The sequence below is a fragment of the Myotis brandtii genome, unplaced genomic scaffold, assembly GCF_000412655.1.
Source record: "Myotis brandtii unplaced genomic scaffold, ASM41265v1 scaffold902, whole genome shotgun sequence".
Lineage (NCBI taxonomy): Eukaryota > Metazoa > Chordata > Mammalia > Chiroptera > Vespertilionidae > Myotis > Myotis brandtii.
In genome coordinates, this window is record NW_005371709.1 from 2,098 (window position 1) to 15,722 (window position 13,625).

Genomic DNA, 13,625 nt, shown 5'->3' on the forward strand with positions numbered 1-13,625 from the left:
GAGGGGCTCCGGGGGCTGAGACCGAGAGGTGGGGGCGCCAGGAGGACCGATCGGGGGGGATGCGCTGAGATCTGCTCTAGGGGACTTGGCCCCGGGTTTGCAGGGGATGTAATGGGGCTCTCGCCAGCAGGTCCTCTACAAAGCCTGGGAGAGGGCCATGCAACTTCTTAAGACGGGAGAGGAGGGGGACAGAGGGGACAGCACTCTGGGCCTGGGGGTCTCTGGGCCGGGACATCTCTGGTCTTTGGCTGCAGCTGTCCCAGGTCCTGAAGCCCAGCCCTTGAGGCCTGAGCACCAAATACTGGCTAACCCCCTACTCCCATACACAAGAGAGGTGGGCGATAAACTGCCCTGGCCCCAATTTCTCTCACACGCTTGAAGCCCCAGGGCCTGCCACAACCCCATCTCCTCCACTCTCAACCTCCTATGAGGATAGAGACTGAGTAGATGACTCAGCTGAGAGCAGGAATGAGGGGTGAAGGAGAGGTTCCCACCCGCCTGGTGTGAATAGCTCCAAAAGTCCATGGTGGTGCCTGGATGGGCAGTTCTCTGGCCTAAGGCATGGGAGGGCAGGATGCTCAAACCAGGGGGAGGGGTGGAAATTCTGGGGGGCAGCCCTCACACCCCTCCTCCAATCCCTCCCTCTCCCTGCGCAGGCCTAGTGCACACTCCAGAGAGGCAGCGGAGGTGAGGGCTCCGGTTCACTGGGAACCCAGTCCTGCCCAGAAGGCTCATGGAGCCCGGAGCACGCGGAGCCCTCCTCCCGAGGGCTAGCAGGTTCCTTCTGGACCTGTAGTCTAGCCGCCATGGCGCACGGTTTCTTGGTGGGTTTCGACCCACTGGGCCTTGGAGACCTAAGCTCTGGCTCTCTGAGCTCCCTCTCCTCCCGAGGCCACCTGGGCAGCGACACAGGCTCCGCAACGCGATACCTGCTGAGGAAGCAACAGCGGCTGCTGAATGGGCCCTCCCGCGGAATCCGAGCCTCATCTCCCATGGGCCGTGTCATCCTCATCAACTCCCCCATCGAAGGTGGGGGTGGGGCCCAGCAGAGGCCGGAGCAGAGGGTGGGGGGAGAGGACATATGGCGCTAAGTAGAAGGAGGCAGAGCCAGTATGGGTGGGGGAACTCAAGAGATGGGAGCCCCAAGGATGGTGGGGGGGCTTCTGGGAACCCATACACTCTTCCTCATCTACTTTCTTTGCTCCTTTAGGCCAGTCCTTTAGGACTCCAGGATTGCAGAGAGGGCAGAGGTGGGAAATAGGGCATAGCCACCGGGAAAGGTGTAGGAATGTGTGTGTGTGTGTGTGTGTGTGTGTGGTATGCTAGCCCCAAATGAGCTGGGCAGAGTCTGGAAAGTCCAGTCTAGGATTCAGCCAGGGCGCTGGCCGAGGGACAGAGAAGAGCTGGAGATATCTAGTCCTGTCTATAGGAAGCCCAGGCCCAGGGAGCCCTCACTTCCCTGCTGTCATTCACGGTCCCGCTTTGCTCCTCTGCTGCTTTTGTTTTTGTTTCTATTTTTTCATAGATGCTACCTTTGTCCAAACCCATTTGCGTATGCCTTTGGGGCATGTGCAGGACGGAGGACACCCCCCATCCACCAGCCTCTTGCGTGTCCAGTTCTGTGTTGAGCTGGGAGGAACCAGGGCCCAGCTGGGCAGACGGAATGAAAGGCTCCACATGCAAAAGGAAGGAAATGAAGATAGAGTAGCAAATGTTTAGGAGAGTGGGGAGAAAAGGAAGGTGGGGGTAAGGGAAGGAGCCCCAGGGCTGGGCCCTGAAGGAGGGGAGACCTAAGCTTATGTAGATGCTTAATGCCACTTCATTGCACACCAGTTCTGTACCAGCCCTGGTTAGGTTCTTCAGGGAACCTAGAGAGAAAGAAGGCTCAGTCTTCAGTTTCAGAAATTTACGGTGTAGCAGGGCTTAGAGACGGCAACGGGAACAGCTGGTGAGGGGGTGGGGGTATCACAGACAAAGGATGGACATAGAAAGCACGAAGCATGATGGGGCAGGCACTGAAGAGACAGCCTGGCTGCAGTGACAGGTGTGAGACAACAAAGAGCAGATGAGCAAAGCAGGACCTTGAATGACAGCAGGGAAGTGGGGCTCTCTGGGCCTGGGCTCTCTGCAGATAGGACCAGACAACTATCTCCAGCTCCCCTCCTGTCCCTCAGCCAGCAGAGTGCCCTGGCTGAATCCCAGACTGAACTTTTCAGACCCTGATCCTCCCCCTGGCCCGTCTGGGCATCCCTGTTCCTCTACCCGGGCCTCTGGGGCATGTAACTCAGGAATCAGGCTTTCCTCCACCAGTGGTCCAGCACACCCATCATCCACACACTCAGCCTCACCCCAGAGTGAGCAGCAGGGCACTGCTGAGGGCCACCACTGTCATTCTGGTCATGGAGCAGAAGTCCCCAGAGGAGCTACAAGACATGGGGGCGGGGGACACTGCCCTGGAAGTCCCAGGATCCCCACGTCTCTGTACTGCACCATCCCTGCCCACAGGCTGCCCTTGGGGATTTGTCCCTGAGCTGCTCTGGTTTCTTAGATGAAACAGAAGTGTGTGTGTCTGTGTATGTGTGTGTGTGTGTGTGTGTGTGTGTGTGTGTGTGTGTGTGTGTGTGTGTGTGAGAGAGAGAGAGAGAGAGAGAGAGAGAGAGAGAGAGAGAGAGCAGAGAGAGAGAGAGAGAGAAAGAGGGATATTGATTTAGAGTTCTGGAGTAAGCCCCAAGAAGAAATTTCACCTTCTCACCCCTCCAGTCTCCAACAAAAAGGCCTTCTCAAGGACGCACCTCTGAGCCTTTGCTCACTCCATCCCTCATCAATGTCTTCCCTTAATTCCACCCGTCTGAGTCCTCCAAGAATCCCTCCCTGGCAGTCCAGCCCCCCGGGGCCCTCCTCCTCTGACTTCCCCAGCACTGACGGAGAGGCCCACTCCGGGCTCTGGGCACATGCTGCACAGGGTGCTGTTTGGTTTCTCTCTTCAGAGAGTCAGGTAGCTCTTAGAGCCCTTACTTCCAGAACCACAGAGTGTAAGAGGCAGAAGGCACCTCAGGGATCCTTCCACAGCATCCTAGACGGGGATTTACCAAGTGTCCGCATGTATACCTCCAAAAATGAGGAACTCGCTCTCCCTCCTGGAAAACTCATTCCATGCTGACAGCTGAGAGTATCAGAAAGTTTTCCCTTGCTCAGTGGGCCTCCATATAATTCCATTATGTGGGTTTTGTTCTGTCCTCTGGGTTGCACAGTCAAAAACATCTAATACCTTGCACAGGATAGTTCTTCAACTATTTAAAGATGGAGCTGACATGCTCATTTCCACTGCAAGCTAAAGGGCCCAGACTCCTCAGCTGTGCTCCATAGAATGGATTCTTAAACCTCTTTTCTATTTCTCTGACCCTCAGAATACTAATATTTTTAGGCATTTGGCCTATCCCAGGCCTTTGGGCATGGGAAGCTTACTAAGCATCAGATTCACACACACACACACACACACACACACACACACGCGCACACGCACACACACACGCGCGCGCGCACACACACACACACACACACACACCTATATTATGAGAACAGTGTCTTCCCACCTGGAGTCCTGTCCTGTCTACTCCCATCCCCTCCCTAGCCCACAGTCTCAAAGCCACCCAGAGGAAACTCAGAAATTGGCTGCCCCCCTCATGTAGGTCCCTGGATGCCTGTGACCAGCAACCCAGCTTTTGCAGGCCCCAAGTTGGGGAACCCAGGGGTCCACTGTGCTCAGAACAGGCATGGGAGTCATGCCTGTGTCCCCATCCCCACAGCCAACAGTGATGAGAGCGACATCATCCATGCGGTCCGGGTGGAGAAGAGTCCAGCAGGGAGGCTGGGTTTCAGCGTGCGCGGCGGCTCTGAGCATGGCCTGGGCATCTTCGTCAGCAAGGTGGAGGAGGGGAGCAGTGCAGGTGAGCAGGGTCCCCGGGGGTGAGGTCCTGGGGCTGTATGTGACCCCATCTTAGTGGGGCACAGAGGTTCTAGTCAGGGATGGGAGGAAGAATCCTGGGCTTTGGAGGGCCTGATCTAATGGGGAGATGGAGCCCCCTCTCAGGGCGGAGTGGGCTACTGGACAGGTGCCTAGTCGAACATGGGACACACAGACCCCCCTAGGGATCCCACATCTCAGGGAAGAAGTTTCACCCCAGGGAGCCTGGTCTGTGGGGGCTCAGCCTCACGCTGGAGGCCTTCTCCCAAATGGCCCACACCAGCCGCCCCTCTCCCCGGCGCAGAGCGGGCTGGCCTGTGTGTGGGGGACAAGATCACGGAGGTGAACGGGCTGAGCCTGGAGAGCACCACCATGGGCAGCGCCGTGAAGGTCCTGACGGGCAGCAGCCGCCTGCACATGATGGTGAGGCGCATGGGCCGTGTGCCCGGCATCAAATTCTCCAAGGAGAAGACCACGTGGTGAGAAGGCCTGCCCTGCCTGCCCCTGGACCCCTACCCAAAGCCAGGGCAGGAGAGGCTGAGGGCAAGGGCTCTGCACAGGCCTGGCTGGTGTGGCTCCTGCTTCTCCCACCCCGTGGGGATGGGTCACGGAAACCCTAAGGCCTGACCCTGAAATGAGAAAAGGTCTTGTCTCTCCACTCCTCCACTTCCTCCCGCAGCTCTGCTATCTCAGACCCCAGCGGCCCTGCCCCCTGGCTGCTGCTGCTGCTGCTGAGTTTAAGATAATAACAGCGCCTCTTCCTCCTGGGCCTATGAGGATTCGAGAAAATTAGGATAATTTCTCAGATTTGATTAATCCTTGTCCCACTGAAGATCTTAGACCTAGGAAGTCCCCCAAAGGCAGCCCCACTTTTCCCCTGCAGTTATGGGGGCTGCTGGGAGGTGGGGGGATGGTGGCAGATGGGGGCCCAGGCTGAGGGCTCCTTGCTGCTGCCCCAGGGTGGACGTGGTGAATCGGCGGCTGGTAGTGGAGAAGTGCAGCTCCACGCCGTCAGAGAGCAGCTCGGAGGACGGGGTGCGGCGCATCGTCCACCTCTACACGACCTCCGATGACTTCTGCCTGGGCTTCAACATCCGAGGGGGCAAGGAGTTTGGCCTGGGCATCTACGTGTCCAAGTGAGGAGTGGGCAGGGAATGAAATGGGTAGGGTAGGGAATGGGGCTTGGGGCTTGACCTGGGCTGGGACCTGGGGATGGGTTAGCAAGGGAGGCCTGGCCAACTACAAGTTCAAATGAGGGCTTAGGTCAGGGGTGGGATCAGCAGAGGGGGGCCGGGTCACCAGGAGGAGGGTCAAGGAGTTTGCCTGGGGCATCCCTGTATCCAAGTGAAGAGGGTCTGGACTGGGGTGAGGGAGGGCAGGCCTGGGGGCTTACCGGACTGCTGCCTGTCTGACCCTAGAGTGGATCATGGTGGGCTGGCCGAGGAGAACGGTATCAAGGTGGGAGACCAGGTCCTGGCGGCCAACGGTGTCAGGTTCGATGACATCAGCCACAGCCAGGCCGTGGAGGTGCTGAAGGGCCAAACGCACATCATGTTGACCATCAAGGTGGGCAGAACTGTGGGAGTCAGGGAGAGGCCAGACAGTAGGGAAGACTTCCTAGAGCACCCTAGTTCTTAATTATGCCCATTGCTCTGCAACTGGACTTTTTCACAGCCACATGAGAGGTAGGGCAGGCATTGTCCTTATTTTGCAGAAGAAAGAAGGCTCAGAAAGGCAAAGTAACTGAGGAGCCCCAGGCAATTCCCCGGGTGGTCAGTATCGGGGCCTGTTCCAGGCCCGCTCCCCAAGTGTCTAGGGCAGTGCCCCTTTGTATGAGTGGGGGAGGTCTAGGAGTAAAAGGAAAAAGAAATGTCCCGCTCAGAAAGGTGGGCGGTGGCTATGGCTTTGGGTAGGACTAGGTGGTGGGCTTCCTCAGGGTTCAGGGCAAGAAGGGCTGGGCTGTACAGAGATTGGGTTTCAGGGGACGTGGCTGGATCCATTATTCATGTGGGTCTCACACTTGCCTGAGGATCAGGTCTTTCTCACTCTGGCTCCTGGAGGATGTGATGCCTCACTCTGCCTAGTGCCTCGTCCTGGCCCCTGCTCCACCCTTCTCCCTTCTCCAAGCCTTTCACCCATTTCACCATCCCGCGCCTCCTCCACCATTCCCCGCCCCCACTGCCTTTATTTCCCACCCCTCCCGCATTCCACTCTTCCTTTCCTTCCTCTCAAATGCTCCTCCTTACTCCCACTCAGCCCCTCATTCATCCATTCATTCATTCAATATTTTTTAGCACCTACCATAGGATGGCCAGTATGCAAGGTCCTGAAACTACAACAACGAACAGACAAGGTCTTTGTTATTGGCAGAGACAGATAAATAAACTAGATACATGCAGATTGTGACAAATGCTATAGGAAATTAACAGAGAGAGGGGCGGAGGTGATTTAGGAAGACACTTTTAGTCGGGGGATGTCAGAGTGGGCCTCTCTGAGGAGGTAATACCTGAAGAGGGGAAAGGAGCTGGCCACCTGATGAGCTGAAGGAAGAGAATCCAATCAGAAGGAACAGCAGGTGCAAAGGCCCTGGAGTGTGGAGAAACTTGGCATGCACAGAAACAAAGTGGCCTGTGTGGCTAGAGCATGATGGAGAGTAAGAGGGTTGAAAAGTTCACTCCTGTGCCATCACTCCTCATTGTTTCTCTCCCTTCTGACCCATCCCGATGCCCTCCTCTGCCCACCATGCCCGCCCCAGGAGACTGGCCGGTACCCTGCCTACAAGGAGATGGTTTCTGAGTACTGTTGGCTGGACCGACGTAAGTGGCTCAGGCCTCGAAGGCTGAAGGGAAAGGGCAGGGCCTGAGGGTGGGGCCGGAATATCTGAGGACTAAATGGGCAGGGGGACCAGGATCTTACTGGGATTTTCACACTGCCCAGCGCTGTTTGGGGCCCTTCTCTGAGAAGGTGCAGGTCCTGTTTCAGGCTCTCCTAGGATCTGGAGTCCCAAGGGGGTGGGGTGGAGGAGAAGTGACTTCCTTACGGTCTCATCCTACTGGCAGGATGCTGAGCATCCAACCTTGGCTGTTATCGGATCCTCCCCAACAACCCCCCCCCCCCAAGCCCAGGGGTAGTCTGCAAGCCTGGCAGGGCCCTGAAGCAACCTGCCGGTCCCCGGAAATGCCCCTGCCTTCCCTATGCCCGCAGTGAGCAACGGGGTGTTGCAGCAGCTGTCCCAGGCCTCTGAGAGCAGCTCCAGCGTCTCCTCATACGCCTCCAGCGCCCCCTACAGCTCGGCTGAGGGCTCCAGCTCCCTGCCCTCTGACCGCTTGGATGTCTGCCTGGGGCCGGAGGAGCCCAGCAGCCGAGGCCCAGGCTGGGGGCGAGCAGACACAGCCATGCAGACGGACCCCGATGTGGGCGGCCGCGTGGAGACCTGGTGCAGCGTGCGGCCCACAGTCATCCTCAGGGACACAGCCATCCGCTCCGACGGACCCTCCGCCGCCCGCCGCGTTGACTCTGCTCTCTCTGAGTCCCCCAAGACTGCTCTGCTGCTGGCCCTCAGCCGACCCCGGCCCCCCATTACACGCTCCCAGAGCCACCTGACCTTGTGGGGTACGTGGGGGATGGGTGGCTGCTGCTCTCTTTAAAGCCCCTGTTCCAAAACCTCCCTTAGACCCCATCCTGGGCCCCAAACCCCTCTTTGCCCAAGCTTTGACCCAGCCTCAGCCCCAAAATACACTCAGACCCAGACCCAGCTCCAGCTCCAGTCCCTCTGAGCCCCAATAGAGCCCTAACAAGCCCTCCAGCCTGGAGTGCCCAGACCTGTACACACACACACACACACACACACTCCAGTCCTCATGGCTTCCTCACATAGCTGTAGCTGTGGGTAAAGTAGGCGTGAAAAATTGGAGGAGGGCCCCTGGCCCTCCCAACCTCCCTGCCCCCATCCCCGCTTCCCCACATGGCTGCAGACCCTGTCTGTCCCCCTACTCTCCCTTCTCTCTGCCCCTCCCCACACCCCGGCCCCTGGTCCTTCCCTTCTGCCCGCCCCTCCAGCCTCCCGGGTGCTCCCTCGTGTCTGCAGAAGAGAAGAAGCAGCGGAAGAAGGAGAAGTCGGGGTCCTCTGGGGAGAAGGGGGCCCTGCAACGCTCCAAGACACTGATGAACCTCTTCTTCAAGGGAGGGCGGCAGGGGCGGCTGGGGGACGGGCGCAGAGAGGCCTGGACACTGGAGAGAGGGAGCCCGGCCAAGCCCCGTCCTCGCCTGGACATGGAGAAAGGTAAGTGCTGGGCTGGTCAGACAGGGAGGAAAGGTCCACCTTGGCATCCAGCCCCACGCTGCCTCTCACTTGCCGTGAGTCTCCACTGCACCCCGTGAGCCCCAGCTTCCTCAGGAGTAAAACTGAAGTAATAATACCTGTATCTTCAGGAATAGTGAGGAATAAGTGAGCTAGTGTATATTCATCACTTAGGACATTATCTGCCACACAGGTGCCCAGAAAATGTAGTGGTCATTCTTACATGACCTCGTCTGCCCATTTTACAGAAGGGAAAACTGATGGAGTCACAGCACAGGAGCAAGCGGAGGAGCTCGGTTCTGAGGGGAGGGCAGGGCACTCTTTTCCTAGAATATTTGGCATCACCTCCCCTGGCCAGAACTCCACAGGCCCTACCCACTTCTAGAACCATCCCTGAGCACGGCGTTTCTAGATCAGGGCCCCCGTGGAAGGGCCGAGGCAGGCTTCACTCATGTCAGGGGCCTCCTCAGGGTCCTCACGGAGGGCCTCTCATCTCCCACGTGAGGTTCGGAGACTGGACCAAGAGTGGGTGGCTTGACTGTTGAGGTTGCCTGTGACAGAAACTCTACTCAAAGTAGCTTTAAAAAGCACCTCTTGGCTCAACTACTGATTTAAGCTGGACCTAAAGATGGAACAGTCTCCTCGGACATCTGCCCTCTCGTCTTTGGTTCCCTCCCCCTGGATTGGCTTATTGTCGTGAGGGCTTTGGCCACTTGAGCTAAGATGGCCACTTAGCAACACAAAGGAAAGAGAGCTTCTCAGAGTCTCCACGGAAGCCTCAGGCTCTCACTGGCCCAGCGGGGACCACACGCCCAGCACATCACTGTGATGTGGGAGAGAGACGCTTTCTCAGCTCCCCTGGGGAACATGCACTGAGGATGGGGGTCCCTGGGTGAAATCAAAGTGTGTTCCAGAGGGGAGAGTGGATGTTGGTCAGGCAAAAACCACTAGAGGATGAGGAGCTGGGCCCTGGCCCCCCCCCCCCCTTGCGGGGGTCCCTGACAGTCCCATGGGAGAGACAATCCCTTCAAATAAGGCACCCCTCCCCCGCGGGGGTCTCAAGGTGACAGTCCCATGGGAGAGACAATCCCTTCAAATAAGGGCAGGCCAGCTCCCCTTCCTCAACTCATCTCTCTCTCCACAGCCCCCAGGGCCCTGCTCTCTCCTGGTTCTCCTCCCACCTCTCAGGCCACTCTTCTCTCTCCTTCCAAGGCTGTCCCTTTTCTCTTTGTCCCCTGAAGGTAAGTGCGCCCCAAAACTCTGTCCCTAGGGTGCTTGCCTCCATCCATTTGCTTCCAAATGAATCTCTATAAGCAGAGCTCAGACTGTACCCTCTCTTGATCCAGAACCTTCACGAACTCACCACTGCCTGTAAACAAAGTTCTTGGCCTGAGCGTGGCCTTCAAGACCCTCATGGCCTCCCCATCCCACCGCCTTCAGCCTGAACTCTCCATACCAACCAGTGATCCATCCAGTCCTGAACCCCCATTTTCAGATTGGGGACAGGGCCTGCTGCTGAGCCTTTTCTTCTTAGCAGGGGGAGCAGGACCTGTGCAGAAGTTTGTCACCTGGAGGCTGAGACGTGGTAATTCATGCATCTCCTTACCAAAGAGATTTACAGCAGAGCTGCTGATGGGGTGGGGTGCATGTTGGGGGCAGCTAAGGGTCTTTGGGCTAAGCTCAGTTGAGATCAAGCATGAGGGACCAGGCAGATAGGGAGGTACATATTGGGGGCAGCTAAAAGAACTGGACTAGGAAAGATAGGGTTGCAGACAGATACTGCGGTACATTTTTAGGAACCTGGAGTTTGAGTTGGGATTCCCAAATACTGATTTGGGGGATATGAGGAAGCCTGTGAGAACTCCAATGGGAACCAGACTAGTAGGACAGTGTATGTCAGGGAATCCAAGGGCTGCTGGGCCAGGAGTCCATTAAGGAACAGACTGGTAGAGGGGTCTGTGTTGGGGGGCAGAGGGGCCTGGGGTAGAGCTCCATTGGTGGGCAGATCACCATGGGAGACTGTGTTGGGGAGCATGGCTGGGACTCCATCAGGGGCACCTGGGCCTCTCAGCCAGAATGTCCTGGGGTTTGACCCCCATCTAGGGAAGCCCCTACCTCCTCTCCTGATGGCTCCAGGCTCCTTCATCATATCCCTTTGCTCCTGCCCTGCAGACCGGGAGAGGGGCCGGGCCCTGCTCTCTGCCAGGTCCGGGAGCCCCTCCAGCCAGCTGCCCAATGTGGATGAGCAGGTGCAGGCCTGGGAGAGCCGTCGGCCCCTTATTCAGGACCTGGCCCGGCGGCTGCTGACTGACGATGAGGTGCTGGCCGTCACCCGCCACTGCTCCCGGGTGAGCCTCCAGCGGGCCCCCAGCCCCAGCACATGGTCACTCAGTCACCCAGGCCCCTCATTCATTCAGGCTACTGCCTGCTGACCAGTATCTGGGCTCAACACTGTGAGGCCAGTGGTCATTAGAAGCGGAAGTCACCCCTGCCTGTCACATGCACACACCGGCACACATACTGAGCTCACAACCAGAAAGGGGAGCTGGACACTGGAACCTAAACACCCATAGTGACAACTCATGTGAAGTGCTGTGAAGGAAAATGACATGATAAAGGAAGCCAAGAGCACAAATTAGATGTGGCCTTGGAGGGCCTCTCTGAGGAGGTGATATTCAAGCTGAGGAGAGAAGGAGTCAGGCAGGTGATGAATTGGGGTACAGGAGTCCCTGCAGTCACCTGCCTCTGTTCTCCTCTAAACCCCAGCCCATTCCCATGCCTCCTTCTGCTCCTGGGTCAGCCACCAGGCCTGGCACAAGTAAGTAATCCCGTGTCCCTTCCCCCACCTCACAGCCCAAACCTCTCAACACCTGCACTGCTGTTCTCTGTTTCCTTCCACCTTAAACAGACCAGAGGGTCCAGAGTGGTATAGAGGTTAGAGGCGAGGGATCTTTGTAGCCTGAATGTTGGTGAGACTACAGAAGGCCCATGTCACCCCCTCTGGGAGGATGGATTGGAAGGCCCTCTCCAGGATCTAGGCTTCCCGCTGCCTCAAGAACCTTCAGGTTTCTGTGATGGGTTCCCTGTGATGAATCTGGGAACTCGAGCCTGTGCCCAAGGGCTGTCTGAGGAGTTTCAGGAAATCGTTTGTGGATCCCCCCACACCATCACCCTGGGCCAGGGTGGGGCTGTGTTGTATGTCTGGGTGGTGTGTGCATTTGTCTGTCTGTGGAGTACCTGGCTGTGTGTTGACTTAGCTGTACGATTGTATCTGTGTGAGTGTGCATGTGTCTAGCTAAGGCATGTGTCACCTGGAGACTGAGGCGTGGTGATTCATGCATCCCCTTACCAAGGCCTGGTTTACAGCAGGGCCCCCTGTGGTCGGGTGCATGTTGGGGGCAGCTAATGGCCTTGGCTAAACTCAAATGTCATGCTCATCTCTCAGTGCTAAGGGGGGCTGGCTGTTGAACCAGCATTTGTAAGCATGCAGTTCTGGGCTGTGGCCACTAGGTGGGCCTCTGTTCCTTTATTCCAGTGGTTCTCAACCTTCCTAATGCCGTGACCCTTTAATACAGTTCCTCATGTTGTGGTGACCCCCAACCATAAAATTATTTTCGTTGCTACTTCATAACTGTAATTTTGCTACTGTTATGAATCGTAATGTAAATATCTGATATGCAGGATGTATTTTCATTGTTACAAATTGAACATAATTAAAGCATAGTGATTAATCACAAAAACAATATGTAATTATATATGTGTTTTCCGATGGTCTTAGGCGACCCCTGTGAAAGGGTCATTTTGCTACTGTTATGAATCGTAATGTAAATATCTGATATGCAGGATGTATTTTCATTGTTACAAATTGAACATAATTAAAGCATAGTGATTAATCACAAAAGCAATATGTAATTATATATGTGTTTTCCGATGGTCTTAGGCGACCCCTGGGAAAGGGTCGTTCGACCCCCAAAGGGGTCGCGACCCACAGGTTGAGAACCGCTGCTTTATTCGCTCCTTTTTCCTAATCCCTGGCTTCTCTCTCCCCACCCCAACTAGGATGCCTCTCACTGTGTCCCCACAGCACCTGGGGAGCTCTGACTACTACCCAAACCTGACCCAAGCCCTACCCACACCAAGAGATGGGACCCTCTGGGGTGGCCTGAGAGATGAGTAAAGCTCCCCTAGTGATTCTGATGTGTGTCCCTGAACCCCTTCTCTCTCCCCCTCTTAGCCACCTCCTCACAGCCTCCAGGCCAGGCATTGTAAACCACCTCTCTGATCACTCACACTCCCCAAGCCCCTGGTAACCTCTTTGACAGAATGGAGTGCAAGTTCCTTGTTCTCACCTGATTTAACTCCCCAACCCACTAAGCCCAGCTTTCCCATAGCCACCACATCACCCCGGTTCCCACACGGCCTGGTACAGGTTATGAATTGCACAGCTCCAGAGGCACTACTCGCACTGTGGTCACAACTCGCGATCAGTTAAACTTCTATCTACCCCTTAGTCCACAGCGTCCTTAGAGCACTTTTCTCCCAACACTCATGTGATCCCTGAATTTATCCTTAAGAGTCGGTGTAAATGCCACCGCTTCCATGAAGCCCACTCTGACCTTCCCACCCTCCTCCAAGACTCCCTCTGTGATTGGTTTGTAGTTCACTGGGGCATGTGGCTCATTCTGCCCCTCGATCCGACTACACTGAGTTCCTGAAGATCTGGAGCAGGATTTTTATTATTGTGCCCCAACTGCCACCCTCCGGTACACAGCCTGGCACGTAGTGGGTGCTGAATGCAGGTGTGTGAACTTGAAGCTTGTGTACGTCTGTGACTATCTGGGGGTATATTGTCCATATGTGTATGCGTGAGTCCCTATAACTTTGTGTGTGGTTTAGAGCCACACCGTTTATCTTTTATTTATTTCCAGATATGTGTGCATGTCTCGCTCTGACCACCAGGGCATGCTGTTTCTCTGTGTCTGTGCCCATACAGGATGAATGTCTCTGTATTTGTGTCCCTGAGTCAGTACGTGTCTCCCTTTCACCACCAGGGAGCGGTATGTGTCCGCTAGGGTGGCTGCCAGTGTTCAGTTTGCCAGTTTGTCTGCGTCGGTGGGTGTGGTCGGTGACATCCGGGCAGTGCCAGGCCGAAGGGCCTCCTCCATCCTGAGTACTGACTGGAGAGGCTTTCCGTAGGGCCACCCCGTCCCCAAGGTCCTTATTCCAGCCCTGGACAAAGGCTAATTTGTAGCTCTGTGTGCAGACAAATGATGGGCCAGCCAAGCCCACAGCCCAGTGTTTGGCTCCGATTCCTTCCTTCTGCTTGGAAGGAGGGGGTGGGGAGGAGAGTCCACTCACTGC

The 13,625-nt window shown here is 56.3% G+C and overlaps 1 protein-coding gene across 7 annotated transcripts in view; it reads left to right on the top strand.

Annotated features, from left to right (window-relative positions):
• Positions 1-647: 647 nt before the first annotated feature.
• Positions 648-13,625, top strand: part of PDZD7 (PDZ domain containing 7) — a 15,382-nt gene continuing 2,404 nt past the window's right edge. The window contains exons 1-11 of one of the 7 annotated variants that reach the window (XR_314665.2): positions 648-1,029; positions 3,807-3,947; positions 4,269-4,443; positions 4,924-5,100; positions 5,383-5,530; positions 6,720-6,780; positions 7,169-7,576; positions 8,052-8,246; positions 9,409-9,505; positions 9,799-9,849; positions 10,437-10,459. Coding sequence is in view for 5 of the 7 variants with exons in the window: in XM_014532702.1 (XP_014388188.1) it covers positions 807-1,029; positions 3,807-3,947; positions 4,269-4,443; positions 4,924-5,100; positions 5,383-5,530; positions 6,720-6,780; positions 7,169-7,576; positions 8,052-8,246; positions 9,760-9,849; positions 10,437-10,612 (1,794 nt within the window). In the remaining 2 variants the exon portion in view is untranslated. Of the gene's footprint in view, positions 1,030-3,806; positions 3,948-4,268; positions 4,444-4,923; positions 5,101-5,382; positions 5,531-6,719; positions 6,781-7,168; positions 7,577-8,023; positions 8,247-9,408; positions 9,672-9,759; positions 9,850-10,436; positions 10,613-13,625 lie in introns of those variants that run through there. The other 6 variants (XR_001360469.1, XM_014532704.1, XM_014532705.1 and 3 more) reach the window with 6 other exon arrangements.